At 42.8% G+C, this 19456-nt stretch overlaps 1 protein-coding gene across 8 annotated transcripts in view; it reads right to left on the minus strand.

Moving 5' to 3' along the window:
• Nucleotides 1–473: 473 nt before the first annotated feature.
• The window catches only part of DNM3 (dynamin 3), a 335748-nt gene continuing 316765 nt past the window's right edge, over nucleotides 474–19456 (minus strand). For 4 of the 8 annotated variants that reach the window (XM_039483538.1, XM_039483539.1, XM_039483537.1 and 1 more), the window contains 2 exons: nucleotides 6706–6741; nucleotides 3062–3446 (listed from right to left, as the gene is read on the minus strand). In XM_039483538.1, coding sequence (XP_039339472.1) covers nucleotides 3386–3446; nucleotides 6706–6741 — 97 coding nt within the window. In that variant the 3' untranslated portion in view covers nucleotides 3062–3385. Of the gene's footprint in view, nucleotides 588–3061; nucleotides 3447–6705; nucleotides 6742–7319; nucleotides 7493–19456 lie in introns of those variants that run through there. The other 4 variants (XM_039483541.1, XM_039483540.1, XM_039483543.1 and 1 more) reach the window with 3 other exon arrangements.

The raw sequence follows: 19456 nt of genomic DNA on the forward strand, positions 1-19456 counted from the left end.
CAGGTGCCAGGGCAGCTGAGGAGGCAGTATGTGCTATTCAGCTTCCTGGGTTCATCACTAATCTCTCTGGAGTCCAGGGAGATTACTGATGAACCTGGGAAGATGAGTAGCAAGTACCACCCCTTGGCTGCCCCAAAACCTGCATGGGGCATAACAAAGCAAAAACATCCCCCACCAAACCCCTCAACAAGGGGTCCGTCAGTTTGAATTAAAGTATTATATCCGCCGCCCATGCATGTGAGATCTCCAAACAGCCTTCATGGAACCTAGCAGCACATCCCTTCTCTTCTGTATCCCATTTCTGATCAGAAAGGATAGCAAGTGCTTCAGTAGACTCCAAAGAGTGGCTCGCATGGGCTGTATCTAAGAAACATGGTTACATCTCTTCATTAGCAAACCAGCACACATAAAACAATCTATGTCCAGAAGTTTGGTTTATTCTTGACATCTGAAAACAAACTCTTTCATTTACAGTCTACTGCAAATTAAAGGTAATTTGGCCAAAGTGAACACAGATTGTGTTCAATATAAAGGAGGTGAAATGTTTATGTTAGGATGATCTTCCAGGAACTGCTGGAGGAAGCCGTCTAAATAAAAGACAAAAAAAGAACCCCAAATTCATTTGGTTATGGGGGTGGGGGAAAAGGTTTTAAAAAAGGTTAAAATACATTAACATGGCACATGCACAAACCTGCTAGAAGAAAGCTGGTTAAGAGAAAAAGGTCCACAACATGCACCGTGAGGGGGAAAGCCAGACTAAGAACTGCCATGATAACATTAGCCCCAATTCTCAACCCAGCCTCCCCATCGATCGGCAGTATTTCATATCTACCCTACTGGCCCCGTGGAACTAGGCAAGTCCAGTTCTGAGTATGGAGATCTCTGCTTAGAGGTTTTCTGATTTTCTTGCAGTAAATAACATTCACAGGAGGGGCTTCACTCCAGCCAGCCTTAGAGTTTGGGCCCTTTGCAGAGATGCAGTGCTAGCCCGGCTGTCAGAGAGGTCAAGGACACAGTCCATTTTATCTCAGCGTAAAAGGCAGTTCTCAATGGGGGAAGCTTCAAGAACATCTTGTGGGGTTCTGATGGAACCAGAAGTGGTAAAACCACATGGGTTACCACCCTGGACACTAACTTAAAAGATAAGAATGGCCACACGGAGTCAGACCAAAGGTCCATCTAGCCCAATATTTTGTCTTCCAATACTGGCCAATGCCAGGGTGCCCCAGAGGGAATGAACAGAACAGGTTATCATCAAGTGCTCCATCCCGTCGCCCATTCCCAGCTTCTGGCAAACAGAGGCTAGGGACACCATCCCTGCTCCTCCTGGCTAATAGCTATTGATGGACCTATCCTCCATGAATTTATCTAGTTCTTTTTTAAACCCTGTTATAGTCTTGGCCTTCACAACATCCTCTGGCAAAGAATTCTACAGGTTACTGAGCGTTGTTTGAAGAAATACTTCCTTTTGTTCATTTTAAACCTGTTATTAATTTCATTTGATGACCCCTAGTTCTTGTGTTATGAGTAAATATCACTTCCTTATTTACTTCCTCCACACCAGTCATGATTTTATAGACCTCAGCCATATCCCCCCTTAGTTGTCTCTTTTCCAAGGTTCCATACCCCTAAACATTTTTGTTGCCCTTTTTTGAACCTTTCCCAATTCCAATATATCCTTTTTGAGATGGGGCGACCACATCTGCACGCAGTATTCAAGATGTGGGAATACCATGGATTTCTATAGAGGCAATATGATATTTTGTCTTATTATCTATCCCTTTTTAATGATTCCCAACATTCTGTTCGTTTTTTTGACTGCCGCTGCACATTGAGTGGATGTTTTCAGAGAACTACCCCCAGTGACTCCAAGATCTCTTTCTTGAGTAGTAACAGCTAATTTAGACCCCATTATTTTATATGTATAGTTGGATTATGTTTTCCAGTGCGCATTACTTTGCATTCTGGCATGTACTATATTTGGGATGGGGTGTACCTAAAAAAGCCACTCAAAGCTCTTTGGGTCGCAGCTGTGCATTCGGAGAAATCTCTGATAAACTGAATGGGGCTATAATGATGAAGATCGTTATCCTTCAATCACAGGGAAGCCCCTGTAATGGGGGAAGGCTAATGTTGGGTGAAGGAAGTTTTATTAAACTACTGCAAAAGCTGATCAGAAGTCATCAGCAATGTGCTGGATCTCTGCATGGCTGGCAGCACGCTGAGGAGACGAATTGCACATCATCATGTGAAGTTTGCACTGCTTTCAGCACGTGCTGAAGTGAAATCTCTGAGATCTGTAGTGTATTAAAGCTAGACAGGGCATGTGGGGAAGACAAGTTTCTATTGAGATGTTTGTGTGACTACAAAGACTGCCCCAGTCACAGCCATTAAGGCCACTCAAGAAATATCCACAAGGGTTAAAACAAAACTGCTGTAAATTCTGACAGGCGTTTTTAATCTTCACTGCTGCTGCAATCATCCAGCACCTATCGAAGTACAGCTGTGGGTGATGCCACCAGCTGAGCCAGTGACTCAGTAACTGAGCTCCTTATCTAAGGAGCTGTCATACTTTTACTGTTTGTTTTGTTGTAGAGACCATTTCTTCTCTGAGTAGTTGGATGTTACTAACTTGGAGGGGGAACCTACATATGTTCTGATGCATCTGAACATACCTACTCGCTCCTTCAGGGTGAAATTCCCCCTGGGGCACAGAGCCAGCGGACGCACTATTCCAGTCCCACGCAAGCCCATGAGCACTCGTGCTGTCCCGCAGCTCAGCAATGAATTTCACTCAAAATGTCTAATTTTAGTGTCAGTTATTAAGCAAATGTGCCAGTGCTGCTTGAAAGCCATTCACCAAGTTTCTAGAAGCACAACCCTGCTGTGCTCTTATTCCTCCAGAACTGTGGCAGACTCAGTTAATACTGGAATCTCCCTTTGGAATGCCAAAAGGTGAGCTCTTCCAAAGAAGACAAAACAGACTGAAAGAATGTAGCATGATCATGTTGATAGACAGATGAGGCTCTCGATCACCTCCAGAAAGTAACAAACACCCAGCCAGCGTTTACCTTTATTTCAGGTTCAGAAATGCAGTGCGACATTTTTACAGCAGGTGTATGAGACCTTCGGTAATGACTGAGGATTCAGAGATCCAGTCACAGTGTGCAAAAGTCCATGCCAGTAATCATTTACATACCACAAAACCAATGGCAGGTGTTGTGGCTCATATTAATGAGGCCATTAACATACAGAGCAACATTCAGAGGGAAACTGAGCACTTGCTCCTCACAAAACGCCGCCGCTGTGTACATCATTCTGGAAAAGTAGAGAGGGATAAAACACAAACCAGGAACAAAACAAACAGCCGGCAACATGGAACAAATCACATATCAAGCAAGTGTGTTGGACTGTCAGGACGGGAGAAGCCATCTGTATCCACTCGCCTGGAGACAAAGCAAGAGGAAAGACAGGCAGAGTGATATTCGTGTACAAAAAGAAGCAGTTCTACTGTATTACATGCAGAGCACGGGTGATCAAAGACAAAAGCAGGACATGAGCCTCATGTAAGACCAACGCAGAGGGTGAAACACCTCACCAATACCATCAATGCAGAACAGGTCTGCATTCAACTGAGTGGTCTTCAATTCTTAAGACAAATAGATCTAGCTAACAATCTCTCTGTACTATATGCACATAGTTTTAAATAGAGGCTTGCAATATAGAGTAGAATATTTTCTATGTTCTAGTATAACACAAGATGGCATTGTACAAAACAAACACATCTCCCTTAATATAACAGAAGTCTCTTTTATAAGAGGCTTATTCAGAAAGTGCAATAAGACAGGCAATGAAGTAAATACGTATTTACTATAGCTAAGCCTTCCTTTTCATTTCACAGACACTCTTTGTCTTAGGAAGGTGTAGTAGGATCCCTCAGGGTTACAAACTGAGAGCTACTTATGACACAAGCAGGCACATTCCACCTCCTCAGCTGTAAGGTCAACCATGACTATGCAAGGCACAATACACTATCCATGCTGAGAGCTAGGCTTCATGTAAACAAAATAATGGATGAGCACCAGCCTGAAGCCAAACTAGAAGTGGTCATCTAATCACATGGACACTGCTCAATAAGGAATGGAATGGAGATCACTGACGTGAGAAGTCCCTGATCCATCTCTCCACACACACAGCCAGACAAACTCCTCCAGCCCTTCATTCCTTTTAAGTTAATTGCAGGAAGAGAATCATCCTCTACAGTCAGTCTTCTGAGCTTTTCTAGAGCCAGTCTAATGAAGGGACAACAGTCCCCCTGGCTGTGTGTCTGGGCTATGGGATCTCAGGCTTAGCACGCCATTGTAGAGGTGCCTTAAGTCTGCGGAGGGAAAGCCTACCTTTCTCAGACAGCCACTTACCTACTGGCAGATCTAGGAAGAAGTACTGGTGAGCTGCCCAGCTGTCCTTCCAGCGTGGAGTGAGCTGCTGCTAGGGATGTTTCTGGTGAGAACATTGTGGGGGCAGGGTGAAACTAAACGGAATCAGGGTGAGTAGGAATGAAGAGTCCAGTTCCACAGATTGCCATGCTGACAAACATGAACTATGATTATAAGATGAATCTGTATCAGCTGGCGGTAGACTTTTTAGGATTGCTTTTTCCTGAGAAATGTAATTTACTCTGAAAAATGCATAACTATCAACTTAAAGTAAAATTATAAAGTATGTGGATTTGCACTTGAGGCTGATTAATGCGCACATATATAAATGCTTTGCTTCCTTCCAGAACAGTTTTGTATTGTTTACATTTTGAGATTACTGATGACAGAATGCTCTTTATTTTGGGTCAGATTTAAGGTTGCTGCACTGTGATGAAATATGAATTTCTTAGTGACTGATTAAAAACGAGCCCAGTTCTCTTCACCTTTTGTAGCCATTCACTTCAGTGCCAACTGTGTGTCAGATGCTATCCCATTCTGATTTCTTTATACCCACTTTGCACTGAAGTAAATGGCTACAAAAATGCAGGGCAACTGAGAATTAGGCCCAATATATTATGGGCCTGATTCTGATCTCCGTTATGCAGAATTTACTCTGCTGTAACTCCAGTGGAGTTACTCTAGATTTACAACAGCATACATGAACTCAGAATCAGGAAATGTGTGGGCAGTTTAAGATTTATCCACCACAAAAATTATTAATAACTTGGCTTAAGTTCAGTCTATTTTCTTTAAAATGTCACTGTCTCAAGCAGATATAACTAGACACTTTCTCCTGTACTTTTTGAAAAAAAATTGCAATTTTTTTTTGCCAAATCAGTTTCCAAAGTCAAAGTTAAAAGGGTACTAAAATAGGGCTTTATAATAGAAGTTGGTTGCAAATTAAAACTTGGAAATAATAAATACAGAAGTTTTGCCTGTAAAGCATACACCTACTAGTATAGTGCCATATAAATACCTGTAGAGAATACTGAAGAGTGGAGAACATAGAAACCTAACTGAAATGTAATTTTTTACTTTCCTGTAGTTCAAAACAGCACAACTGAATTTAGAAGGTGCAATTTCTTTTTACTTTAAAGATGATTTTATACGTTTGTTGTTCAGTATTTTAGCATGTTCTTCAAATTAACATTGGCCATTTTAGCAATTCACTAAGATCACCAACATGCCAACGTCCATCTTTGCAGTGCTTAAAACACTGACCTCTAGACTCTACAGGTGCGTGTTCTGAGTATAAGTTTGACAGGAAATTAAACTAATATACAAATCATGCTGCTTTCCCAAGTTAAACTCTCTTATGTAGCAGAAACACAATTTGCTTCAGTGGTGGACACAGCTATTATTTAATCAGCAGTCTGGGAATATTTAACAGGCAAAATTCCCACTGGTTGTGGTTCTGACAGGATCCCTCCTAACCACTGAGAAACTGTATTGTAGCACCCCATACAGCTTCAATACATGAATTTATTGGATTGATTCATTATAGTGATGGCCTTCATAACCACCAACTGCCTTCCCTTAGGAACTGTAACTGTAATAAAATAACAACAAATACTTTCTGAAGACATGAGGCCAAATTAGTTTAATTCTGTCCACTTCATTTGTTCTACATCAGGGAGGGAAATTTTCTGATCTATTTAAAATGGCAAGTTAACTAGTTAAGATAAAGCTTTTTTGTAAACAACAAACAATAGGACCCTTGAAAATGAACAGCTGTTAAAATAACACATCTCCGGGATATATAGCTGATCAATTCTCACTTGTTTTAGTTGGAGAAAGGGACTATCGTACCAAGCCACAGGGGATTTCAGTGAATGAAAATGCAAAATCTTTACACAGCGTAACTTTGTCTCAGGGTTTTAATAATGGTTGAAAAGAGAGATCAGCTTCAACCAAAATCCTCAATCCAAACAGCACTCACTACCGAGAAAGCTCAGCTCCAAATTCAGATCTGAACTCTGTGACTTGGGTCAAAATATCATTCAAATAGTGGGTATGGAATTGGTGGTTCAGTTAGACATTCACATATTAAATCTGTTCCAGTTTCTCACACTGAAATGACAAATATACCACCCAATTACTCCAGACTCTGACATCCTTACTCATGGTGTGTTATGTTTACACACATGCTCCCATCGCGTTCGGTGGGAATGCTCATGTGAGGAAATACTACCCAATGTGAGCAAGGGGGTCAGAATCTGGCTCTTACCAGTTACTGAAAGAGAAGACTGACTCCTCCCTTGGCCTGTAAAGAGAGAGACAAAAGAGTGGAGCTCATCACACCATATATGGTCTTATTTTCCTTAGCAACGTTCTTCATAAACTAGAAGCTTCTGATGTTGAGAAATTATAGTGAAAGTAACCATCCACCAGGCTTGTGAAAGAGACATGAGGACATGTGTAATTATGGGGCGTGCAGGAGCTTTTAATTACAGACAACATTGTTTTTCTCAGCCCAGTTGGCATTTAAGGAAGGAAATGTGTATAACTATAATTCCAAATTATAGAAAGCCTTTCTTTAAACAATTTGACGCAGAAACCTGGAAGCTACTTATAAAAACAAGATGTCCATCTGAAATGGGAAAGAGGCAAACTCTAAGCAGTTGGTCAACACAAACACACAGTACAGCAAGCCCCCGTTTGATTGTATAGAACTGGGAACACTCAAGTGCCTGCATTAATATATATGTCAATACACTAGCTAAGAAATAAGCTGTTTGCAAGAGGGTAAGTCAAGGCGTCACAGACCTTCCCATGACATTTCAGACCTCATAAGCAATACAGACTGGACAGAGTATATTAGTAAAATTGGTTACTTGCCTACAGATGTCCATACATGCGACTATACATTGGTTATTGCAACAGTTATCAAGCGAGTTGCTTCCATACATTTGGTTAGCAATTAATGACATGCCAGAAACTTCACTTAATCTAACAGGGACGAGTCTAATGGACGAATTACAGTGGGCCGAGTGGGTGAAGGGGGTGGTCTTCGGCTAGAAAGAGAGAGAGAGAGAAAGAAAGAGAAAGAGGAAACAAGCAGAAACACTGAGTATGAATCTGTAACCTTTTCACTGCTGCAAAATATTGCTATTGCTGCATTACCATGCACATGCAGCTATATGTCGCATTTCTACTTCCAATTACAATGAAACAGGACAGCCCACAAGCATTTGCAATAGGTAAGAAGGTAAAATGTTCACTGAACAGCTCCATGTGCAGTACAGATACTCCCTCTGGAATAGCCAACAGTTTGTTCTCTGTTTACAAGGTTCAGAGGTCGATTGGTCAGATGTCCCTCTCAGTTTAGAAAGGCACAGAATGGAATTAGAGCCAAATTTTCAAAAGTGGCTATGGATTGCGATGCCCAATTTGAGGAATCTTGGGCCTGATTTCCAGAAGGTGTTGTGCACCTGAAGCTCCCATTTGCTTCAATTAGAGCTTAGAAGCAACTTTTGAAAACACTGGCCTTCGCAACTAACACTGGGATCATTAGCTTGTTAGCTCCCAGTTCTCCTGAAGCAACGTGGCAAGAACCGTGAGCTGGGAAAAGATACTGAGTGGGTTCAATGTGACAGGGCCCAGTGAGGCCAAGACCTGTTTGCTTCTTGACTTAAGAAGTTGTGGTGGGAATCATAAGTCAGAGACGGTGTGTGAACACAGATACATATCAGTCTGGAGCCCAACTAGGAGAGCTCAAGTATAACCCAGTCCTTCACTCCAGGGGACGTTTTCTTCTTTTACTACAGTTGTGCTTAACTTTAATCACATTTAACCCCACTGAAGTGAATAAGCTACTCCCATGGAGTAACTGAAGCATGTGCGTAGGTCTACATGTTCATCATTGCCCTTATGAAATGAATGATTCTGCTTCCAAGGCATTTCATGCCACTGGCATTTTCCCTAGTGGCTAGCTCACTCATAGGTTTAGTTCCAATGCAGGATTAAGTTTCTCTTACTTGAACTCAATGGGAGCACTTGTATAAAGAGTTTGTGCGGATCTGGTAGTCATTTGGAGCTGGCTGCAGAATTCAGATGTTCCCTCTGCTCTTCTCCTAGGGGTTTCTGAAGATTTTGTTCTTTCTTGCGGAATTGGGGCGGGGGGAGGGACAAGCTATTACACACTCAGGGAGGGAATGAATCTAGTGAATAAAGTGCAAGGACAAAATTAATCAGTTGCTTTGCATTCTCCAGCAAAAGAATTTGATTCGCTGAGAATTTTACCAAAACTAAGAAAGGTCAGCATGTGGCATGTGCGAATGCCTAGAGAGATCATCTCCAGTTCAAGTTTAACCATGCCAGGGTGCGGTTCCTTGGAACAGTTAGTGGTGTCTGTGTTTGCGTGGATGGGACAACATGGTTGTAGAGCAAAGACAGGGGATCATAGTACAAAAATGCGTCTGTAAGATGATTTCCTGGATGGGTTTATTTGTATTGTTCAACAGTACAAACAAAAAAACGTTGGCAAATGGACACACCCACCCCTTGCCATGCCAGAGAGCCGGGCACTGGCACAGTTCGGCTTGCAGATGGCTCCTCTTATTTCCCTGCTGCCACGCCCAGCTCTCTTCTAGTTTTGTTTACACATGCTCTGATTAATCTGCACAGCCAATCAGCTTCCTTTGCTCATTGCTTAGCTCTCTCCGGCAGGGTTTTTATGCTGCATTTTATTCCACTACATTCTGCTCCTTCCCCAACTGTTAAAGGGTGGTTTTGCTCCCCACTGTATTAAGCAGGAAATGTCAATTCTTCCTTTGTTTTTTAATTCAACCCAGGCCACCACATGTCTGCGTATAGGCTGGGCAGAATAAGATTTTTTTTGCAGTTTGGATGATCAATATTGGTTTTTACCTTTTCTGATTTTTATTTTACAGTTGTGGAAAATGTCATGGGGTGGGGTAGGGCAGTGCTGACAGCTGGCCTGTAGGGGGCTCCCAGCACTAAGAGCAGGACTGCAGGGAGCTCCCCGCACCATGGCCGAGGGGCTCAAGACACCAGGGAGCAAAGTGTGCGGCGGGCTGCAGTCCTGCCCTGTTGCAGCAAAGATTCCCAGCCAGGACTGCAAGGTGAGCCCCTGGCAGCATGAGCCCCTGGCTGAAGTCCTGGTGGGGCAGAGCAGAGACCTTCAGCCAGGACTGTGAGGAGGAGCCCAAACCACCAGTGCCCACCATGGGTGTTTGGGGCACTTTGGCGGCGGGTCCCGGAGCGGAAGCACCCGCCGCCGCCAAATTACCACCGAAGCGGGGGGCCCCCACCGCCGAAGACCCAAGGCCCCCTGAATCCTCTGGGCAGCCCTGGGTCTGTAGCTTTTGATCCTGATGCCAGCATGCACTACAGAGGACCGGATGCTCATCTGGTGTAAACTGCCCTAGCTCCACTGACTGCGGTGGAGCTACAAAGATTTACACCAGTTGAAGAAGGACGGAGTGAAAAGGGCAGGCCTGGAAGCTGCCGATTACTAGGCTTGGAAGGATTAGATTTTTAATCAGGAAATGTTGGTAAATATTGATTTCCCCAGACACACACAGACCAAAGAAAAATTATTTCCCTCAATAACAACAGAAATTCACAGATGGGCAAAGTAAGGAAAATGCTGCTTGAAAACTTTAGAGTTTGAGTTAAGGACATTTATTTTGTACATGTCGACATGGGATGTTGACATTTCTGTTTTGACGATTTTAACTTTTTGAATCTCAGCACCTACTGTCAGTGAATAATTACCCTCTGGCCCTGCACATAATTTCCCACAACTGTGAAAATTTACATAGATAAAAATGCTTTTAAGCATTTTAAAAATAAAGATCAATATAATCCATCAACATTATAAAAAAAAATCTAATTCTGCTAAACCTATCACTCACCCAGATTTCCTCGGCCGGGGGCATAGGGAGTGTAGGCCCGCTTTTGGGCTTTCAGTAGGTTCTCACCTTCTTAGTTTGAAGGAATCTGGACTGCTAGCACAGGAGGACAGGCCTGCAACACAGGCCTTCTTTCCTTTTCCCTCACTTTAGGCCTGGAGCTTACAATGGGAGGAATTTCAGCAATCGGTTACACTGGTGTAATGGAGCAGAGAGTCAGGTCCTGGATTATTCCTGGTAAATATAGCTAGCTGAGCCCATAGGATCATCTTTCTTAGGGCCACCTCCTTATTTCAATCAGACTAAATCAGCTGAAAAATAAAGTTCTGAGGAAACAATGAGTTTCAGCCTGTAAAAATCCGTTTTTTTAGTGTGAAATGTGAGCAAAGGTTACGCAAATGTTCTCTGCACGTTAACGTTCCCTTAAAACTACAGTGATCTATGGACTACAACCAGCAGCAGGGGGAGCTGTAATCTTCTGAACTCATTCAGATCAAAAGGGAATTAGAGAAAAACAAACCCAAATGATCTGTGTGCTGTGCTAGCTGCCATGTCAATGAGTAAATATGTGACTAAGCCCAATTAAATGTTTAGTCTGAAGCCAAGAGATGATATTGGTAGAGACAGCAGAGCCTGCAGTTTTTCTGCTTCCATCAGACTCTCTCATATTCTGGGACTGGATTCACCACTGTTCACAGGGTGCAAAAGCTTGATTTCTGGGCAGATTCAGAATCAGACAGTCCTTTTAGATAAAAATGTCACTTCTACAGTGATTCCTATTTAGCTGTTGCCTCAAATCTTTTCACTGAAGTTTCAACTTTTGGGGCAGACCGCCAGAACCTGGCCCCCTTTAGTGAGTGGCCTGCTGGGTCCATTTTTTGAAAGGGAAATGCTGTGTTTGTAAAAGTTAGTGCTGAAGGAGCAGGGGATCATTCGTTCCTGGGGCTGAGTAAATGAGTCTGCAGAAAGAATCAGGGACTTCTAACTAGCGTACATTAGGCAGAGCATAAAGAATTTACCAATGAAATCCTATTTAATAACTCCCTGATGTTTCTGGAGTGACTCCTCCTTTGAAGAGTTCAGTGGGGTTTTATACGAGGGATAACTTCTAATTCCACCCAAAAATTTAAAAATAAGACAGGTTTATTTTATTTTTAACCTAAAGAGCACACTCCTTTTTTTCAGTTTTAAGAGAGCTCCGAATAGCTTTAGCTAGACAAATGCAGAGCAAAAGTCACTAAATAAAGCAAGTCTAGACTTAAAACTCGATCAGAACCATATGGGAACTCTTCAAGCATCTGCCTTTTCAGAACTGCTATCCTTCTAGAGACATAGTCCACAAAATATGCTTTTAGTGAAGCATAGCTGTAATTATAGTGAGAGGCCCTGCTTTAAGATCATCGTTGGACTGAGAAGAAAAGCCAGCATAGTTCTAAATAAAAGGCTTTCATTTCCACTTACATTCACGTCTGTCCATGACCATCACAGAGCACTTACGAAAGTGGATGCATTTTACAATATATTCCTATTGGTCTGGAGGTGTAAACAGCTTTTTATTTACTTTTTTCTATAAATTTGGCAAGTGTTCATTATATTCCCGGCCTCTTGGGCTCAGACTACACTGTGATTGGAAACCGTGTTCGCATCTTTTTAGAAAGAAAATATTGAAACAGTTCTTCAGCCAGGTTTTACTGTTAATGTGGATTCAAGTCTCTTTGTGGACCAGGCTTATTTTAGACTGTAAAGTGAAAAGAGGTTAGACAGATGATTTGTTTTCTTTAAGTGGGGAACAAATGTCACTTCTTCTACAAGTCACTATCTCCAATCTGTTAGGGGGACCTGAAACCCATTTTCCCAGGCTTGTCCTAATTGAGAGACAGTCCCAGCATCCTGGCCTCTTTTACTGAAAAGAGGATTTTCTCTCTGTTTAATAAAACCCCGAGATGTCTCCACAGACAGAGATTCCTCTTCTGTTTTCCCAGTTCACACATCACCATCTCCACTTCTCAGATGCTCCCTCCTGGCCCCTGCCAAAGCTGCAGAAAGGAACAACAGCAACAGTGGTGGTTCTGGGCCTGCAGTTCAGGAGCAAGAGGAACTTCGGGGGAGGTGGTCAGCAGGGAAGAGAGAACAGACTTGGGACTGGGGGAAAAGAATACAAGAGACCAGAAAAGATGGAAAGAGGATGATGAAGGATGATGCAGATGGAAGGAGCAAGGAATAGGGCAGGACGTGAAGCCCAGGGGCAGGAGAAAAACAGGCAGAGGAGAGCAGCGACAATAGAGGGAGTGAAAATCACTCCAAAATGCTGGGAGAAGGAGAATGTAATGGGCACACAGATGGATAAACACATTTAGGGCTAGTCTGTCCCTAGTGCCAATAGGATCATCCAGGGCAGTACAAATTCCCCACTGCCTTGCACAGCCATGTGAGGCTGGTTTGGCTTGAGCCAGGCATGTGCTTCCTGGATTGAGCATGTGGGTACAGAGAGGGCTAATGAGATCTTTAGAACCTCTGCTTCAAGGAATGAAATGCAATTCCCAATTCTCACTCCTAGCTCTCTCCCCACTACAGCTACTAAAATGATCATCAATGCTGTAGTTAATGCTGACATAGTGTTTAAAGCCAGAAGGGACCATCAGACCATCTGGTCTGACCTCCTGCATAAAACAGGCCATTACATTTCACCCAGAAAGCCCTACATTGAGCCCAATAATTTAAATCAGACTAATGCCTTTCAGTCTTCAGGAGGACTCAGGATAGGGTGACCAGATGTCCCGATTTTATAGAGACAGTCCTGATTTTGGGGGCTTTTTCTTATATAGGCACCTATTACCCTCCACCCCCTGTCCTGATTTTTTAGATTTGCTATCTGGTCACTAACTCAGGAGCTGTTGTGTGCCATAGGCAGAGAGCAGGTGAGACTGAGGTGCCACCTATGCTTGAGGCCCCTGCAATGGCAGGAAATTAATTAGGTGAGATATTGAATTGTTTAAGTCGTTTTAATTGACACTCGTATGAGATTAATAGGGGACGGAAGGTTTCACATTGTGTCAGGCTGTCTGCAGACTCAGGAAGGCAACACTGCATTGGTTTCATTTGACTCACCTTCAGAAGGTTTTCTTCATGACCATGAAGGTTAGAAACGTACTATCATTAAAAAATGAAAGCTGAGATTCTGCACAATGAGAATGTGGCATGCCAGTCATACATACACAGCTAGTGGACTGGATCCAGCCACGGGCCCTATGTTGGTCACCCCTTCTCTAGGCACAGGGTCTTTGTGACAAATGTTATACTATTAATTAAATACAGAAGACAGAACACATCTTTGGCTTCCCATCTGCATTCCTGGCAAACGGTATTCACTATTGTTTGCCTTCACTTTCCTTTTTAAAGTTGAGAGTTGCTAAAAATAAAACCCCCTTCCTTTTACTAATCAGTACATTTTTAAAAAAGCTAACGAGGCAAAAAGTCTCTTGCTGAAAACGTACATAATAAAGCAAATTAATCATCCTCCCAGCTATTGTCAGCTGACAGGACCATAGGAGGTCACAGCAGTGTTTGAGGGCAACCATCCAATTAGTACCCTTAACCTCTTGCTTATCCCCAGATTTGTCCCTCTGTATGTTTCTCCTCCATTTCCTTTCTTCTTTCTCCTCTCTTCATACCATTTCTCTCCCCAAGTCCCTCCCTCCATTCTCTCACGAGGCCTGTCTACACTAGGGGAATTTTCTAACCAGTTTTGAAACTGGTTCAGCGAAACTGATTTTCAAGCCAATTAGAGCAATGGTGTAAAGCAGACCAAGTTTCTGGCAGCCTGCCCTGCTTTTACTGAATCTCAAGAGGGCCTTGCAACTGGTTCATTAAAATGGGTCTAACACTATGCCTCTTACTGGTTTTGCAGAACCAGTTTTAAAAGTACCCCAGCATAGACAGACCCATATGCCCTCTCTCTCTCTCTCTCTCTCTCTCTCTCACACACACACACACGAAAAGGAAGGAAAATATGGGGGCAGATGAATGTATGGGGTGGGAGGCTGTGTAGGAGCACAGAGGGGGAATATGAAGGGAGCAGCAAACTTGGTGGGCAGGAAGGAAGATGGCAAGGGGCTGGCAGATTGTTGACATGGGAGTGGGGATGGAGAAGCAAAAAATGGCAGTTCTCCTGCCTGGAAAGTTACGAGAAGGTAAGTGGAGTTCCTTCTCTGAGCTTCCAGCGGCGAGGACTGCATTACTGTGAGGGCATCTGAGCTTGAAATTTGAACTGGAAATGATAAATCAATTGGGAGGAGGTGGCTTCCCCCTAAAGGCTTAAACAGAAATCAGACAGGGAATAATGTACGCACATGTTTTTAATTCTCATGATTTTTGAATACTTTGGACTGGCAGTACTGGAGTTATGTGGGAGTATGGAGTATATGAATACACAGTTACTGGGATTTGGCATGGGGCTGCTATACACAGTGTATATGATTTTGATTTGGAAGCAAAGCTGAAATCAGTCATGCTTTAGCTTATTTTTTCCCTATTAAAACCCAGGAAATTACCATTTTTAAAATCCTTCCATTAACACAATGTTCAAGTTAACTTGTCCCCGGGCACATATGGGGTGTATTCTGGATTGCTGATTATGCTTTGAAATAGCACCTTAACTTACAATACCTGTTTCTGCAAGAGCACCTTGCACTCCATGGCTTGTGCATTCAGGCTGAGTCTGATTTAGAACATCAACTCTTTGAGGCAATGTTTGTACAGAACTGAGCACACACCAAAAGTGCTCAGCTAAAAATAACAGACATTTTATTATTATTTTATATTTCAGCCAAAAAAGTCCAGTAAAAGAACATTCATAAGGTTGAAAGTGCTCACCAGTTAGGAAATGCCAGAATGAAGGTTATCTGTCCAATTCAGCTCCTTTGTACATAGGCATTATGCTACAGTTTTTAATCATATGATCACATACTATTTTTTCCACAGGACCCTGGCCTCTGTTGGTGCACAGGATAACACTTGCTAAAAAAACGTAGCCTTAGGCAGAGACATTCAGCATGGAAAATTTAAGCCTGTTAATGTTTGAGAAAGTCAAAAGCAACTGAAAACAGAGAGTCTTACAATGGGAAGTGTCAGATAACCAGAACTATTGGTGGTGTTACCAGCTCTGCCTAGAACTGCAGTAGCAAGCAGAGGCCCCAGTTAGGGTGACCAGATGTCTTGATTTTATAGGGACAGTCTCGATATTTGGGGCTTTGTCTTATATAGGTGCCTATTACCCCTCACCCCATGTCCCAGTTTTTCACAGTTGCTGTCTGGTCTCCCTAGCCCCAATCAGAGATAGAGACCACATTGTACTAAGTGCTGCACAAATATGGATTAAAGATCTGGGGCTAGATTTTTTAAGGAGTGAGGCACCTCACTCCTGTTGACTTCTGGGTGAACGACGAGACAAAACAGGTGATGTTATAACCATAGGCGCTGACTTTTCATTTTGCTGGTGGGTGCCCCACATTGGCTCTTCCCCTCCCCCAAGGCCCCATCCCCACTTAACCTCTTCCCCTCCCTGTTCTGCCCCCTCCCCCAAGGCCCATTTTCCTGAGCGCGTCCCACCCGCCGCTCCCTCCTTTCTGCCTCCTCCTGCCTTAAGGGCAGTGAGGAGGGGAGGGGGCAGAGAGCAGCGAGTAGCAGGGCAGCTCCACTTAACAGCTGATCAGCAGCCCAGCAGATCGATTCAATTCTTCATTAATATCATCCTATTCTAAGACCCTGCCCCTGCAAACCCTTCATGCCCAGAATCACTGTTGAGTGCTGTGGCAGCTCCATAACTGCAAGCCTGAGCGTGAAACCTGAGCAGGACAGGATGCCATCCATGCTATAAAGCTTAGCTGGGCTTTGTCCCTGTCAGTGGACATCACACCTCCCTCTAGGATTTGTGTGCAACCAGGTCCTGAGCTTCCATAGTATTTGGGAGTAGCGCAGATCCCAGTGGCAAGTGCATGATGGCCTTTGAGCCTTCATTGAGTGGAAGCTCTCTGTTCCCTCCCCCAGCTGCAGTAACACTACAGAGCAGGAAAAAGGGGAAGGGGCAGAGAGCATAATCACAGGCCCACATGCTGATTCCAGAGGGCTCTATTGCCAGGAAAAACACATTTCCAATTCCTTCTCTTTCTTCGTGGCAAAGCTGAGATTCCCACTCAGCAAAAAAGCTACAACTTAAAGTAACGGCATTAAGACTGGAGTTAGTGTTCGATCAAGATCAGGATCTCTAAACCAGGAAACAAACATACGTTCTGAAACTTTATAGTGGCACTCGTGCAAGTTTACAGTCATCTTACTGAAGCAAGTGCACATCTGTATTTTCTTTTAAAATATCGCTGCAGCCTTTTAAGAGAAGGGAGAGGGGGAATAATCTGATTTCTGGCAGCAGGGGATATTTCGCAAATCAGAGATACTTTGGCATCAAGCCGCTAACAAAGGCCGGCGCCTTTACTCACAAGCTTTGCTGCTGGGAGAGATCCACCCATCTCAAGTGGGATTAATTAAAACAGGCATGCATCATGCAAATAGTTTCTGTTGCCTCACAGAAATACTCAGGACACATAACCCAAACCAGCTTGAGAATGAGAGAGAAATAAGGAAGAAAATTGTTTCCCCCTCTTCCCTGCCCCTTTCCTTTCTCCATATGTTAAATAAGGAGCAATAAAAAACCCGCAGAGAGCTCATGGTTTCTGTAAGATTAATCAAAGCAGCTACAAATGCTAATAACGTGGAATAAAATTAGATTTTTTTTTAAAGGCAGGGATCATATCTTGCTAATGAGGTGGCAAATTCTCCAGTCAAAATATATGCACAGCCATACACTGAACAGGATGGTTTGAATCTTTCCCTTCAAAACAGTTTTGGTTATTGCTTTTTTAATCTGAAAGCTCAGCAGGAAAGAGAGTAAAACGCTCATGTTGTCTTGTTGTGTTAGAAGTTTCTGCTCCTGACTAACAGGGTGGGGGAGGGGAGGGGCGGCGTCTCTGGAAAGCCAAGAAGAACTTAAAAAATGTCTCTTTCCTCTCAGGAAGCTAAACTACTTTCCTGGATATGATGGATCCTGACACTTTCAGGAATCACTGGAGAAAACAGTGGTAAAGCAGACAGAGCGGAGAAGACTAGATATATAAAGAAGTAAAAGAGAAACCTCAAGTTTCATCAAGAACTCTTCCTCAAGTCTTTCCTCACCTCCCCCTTTAGTATCTGAGACCCCTTTTCTGAGTCAGTCAATTTATTACAGTCCTGCTCAGGCTTTTATTAAAAACAGACCATGTGGAGCAGAAATTCCAGGTCTAAAACTGCACTTTTAATAGGCATAGGAGTCAGACACACTGTCTCTCTCAGGTGACTTCCCCCTCCAACCTCTTCTCAGAAATTTCCTCTGGTTGAGTTTAATCAGCAGGATAAACTTGATGTTTCAGCACAAATGTGAACTCTTCCACTTCATTCTTAAGCATATGTATGTGTTTTTACACCTAAGGGGTTCGCAGCTCGAGCTACAGTGAACCATGACTCAGTCTGGAAGAAGTACTGCAGATTACATTTAACACAAATGCCATGAAGTCTTCCATACAGTTATATGGACAGTTAAGGTATTTTAACCACACTGACCTCCTTACCCAGCATTTGTTTCCCATGCCAGCAAATGCATCCATAAATTGACAGGCTATTGAAATGAGGCCTAATCAAGCTTCTTCTGTAAAGCAGGGGCTACACCCAGCCTCGCAGTTTAGCAGTCAAAACATTTCAGCCATCTTAGGAAAGCAGTGTGCATGCAAATCACAGCAAGGCAGGAAAGAGGGGGCATGCTCATTCCAAGGACAGGCAAGCTAACAGTTGCTGGGCACCTATGGTTCCCCCCAGTAGCACAACTGACAAAATAGTGGATTTTGACTCTGCATCTGCAGTATATATGTACACCTCTCTGATGGCACAATGGAGACCCTGGCAAAGGAGCCCTGGCATCAGTTTGAAACTCTCCAAACTGGGGAATTCACACAGACTTTTTGGCCTACGGCTTAACATCCAGGGAAGCATTTTTGTGTTTCTTCTCAGTGGTCTAATATTAACTAGTAACACAACTACAGATGGGGGATATTCCTGTGTATATTGAAATGACACCAAGTGCAATTAATGTGTGGCCACTGATATTTTGCCCTTTAATGGTAAAAAACACAAAAATGTTTCCACTGTCTGATAGGCCTGATTTGCTTTTTTTGGATAGGACAATTAAACATGAAAGTATCCCAACCAGACTAACTACATTATTGACACCCATAACTGGGCTGGCAGTTTCAAGTGGAAGCATTTAATTAGCTCTTAATCTCCAGTGAGGGAATTTTTTATTGTCAATCACTATTTTAAAACATGGAAAACTTGCAAAAGTACCTTTTACTTTTCTATTTGTAATCATTTTATGCTGTCCTTCATTTTTAATAAGATTTTAAAATGAGTCAGCCATGTCTTACAAGGATGTCCATTCTGCCTCTACATCTCAGAGTTTAAGATATAACTGGAACCCCTTGATGGAATAACAATCTTTTATACTCAAGAATGATTAGGGATTACATGATAGCATAGTGAAATTGTAATATCTTCATGGTGTAAAATTCAGATTAATAGTAAAAATGTTGTAACAATGGCTTCCAATGTGTTTTCTCAAAATTACACATCTAAAGCCACTTGAAAGTATTGATAAAAATGCTCCAAAATAAAAGGAAACTTGGAGTGAAGGCAAGTCTCCTGTCCCTTAACTTACCATGTTGTGCCATGGGACTTTATCTAAGCTACCTGCTGTAATTCTAAGTGCACTGTGGTCAGCTGTGGAGGGATTTTCAACCACAGCTCTAAATTGCCTTCGTATCTGTGAGTTAAAGTCAGATTTTTACCATTGTTCTTTAAGTGGCAGATTTTTTTTCTCTCACTGAGATGAATCATCATCCCCTCTGAAGACAGATGCATTTTGTGATACAACTAGAATGGATAATGTGAGCCACTACACTCAGACCTCTTCTCCATGAGCAGAGATATGATTCTTGTGTCTAATCTAGTCTCTACTTCTCTCTT

This window comes from Mauremys reevesii, linkage group 8 (assembly GCF_016161935.1).
Source record: "Mauremys reevesii isolate NIE-2019 linkage group 8, ASM1616193v1, whole genome shotgun sequence".
In the NCBI taxonomy this organism is placed as follows: domain Eukaryota; kingdom Metazoa; phylum Chordata; order Testudines; family Geoemydidae; genus Mauremys; species Mauremys reevesii.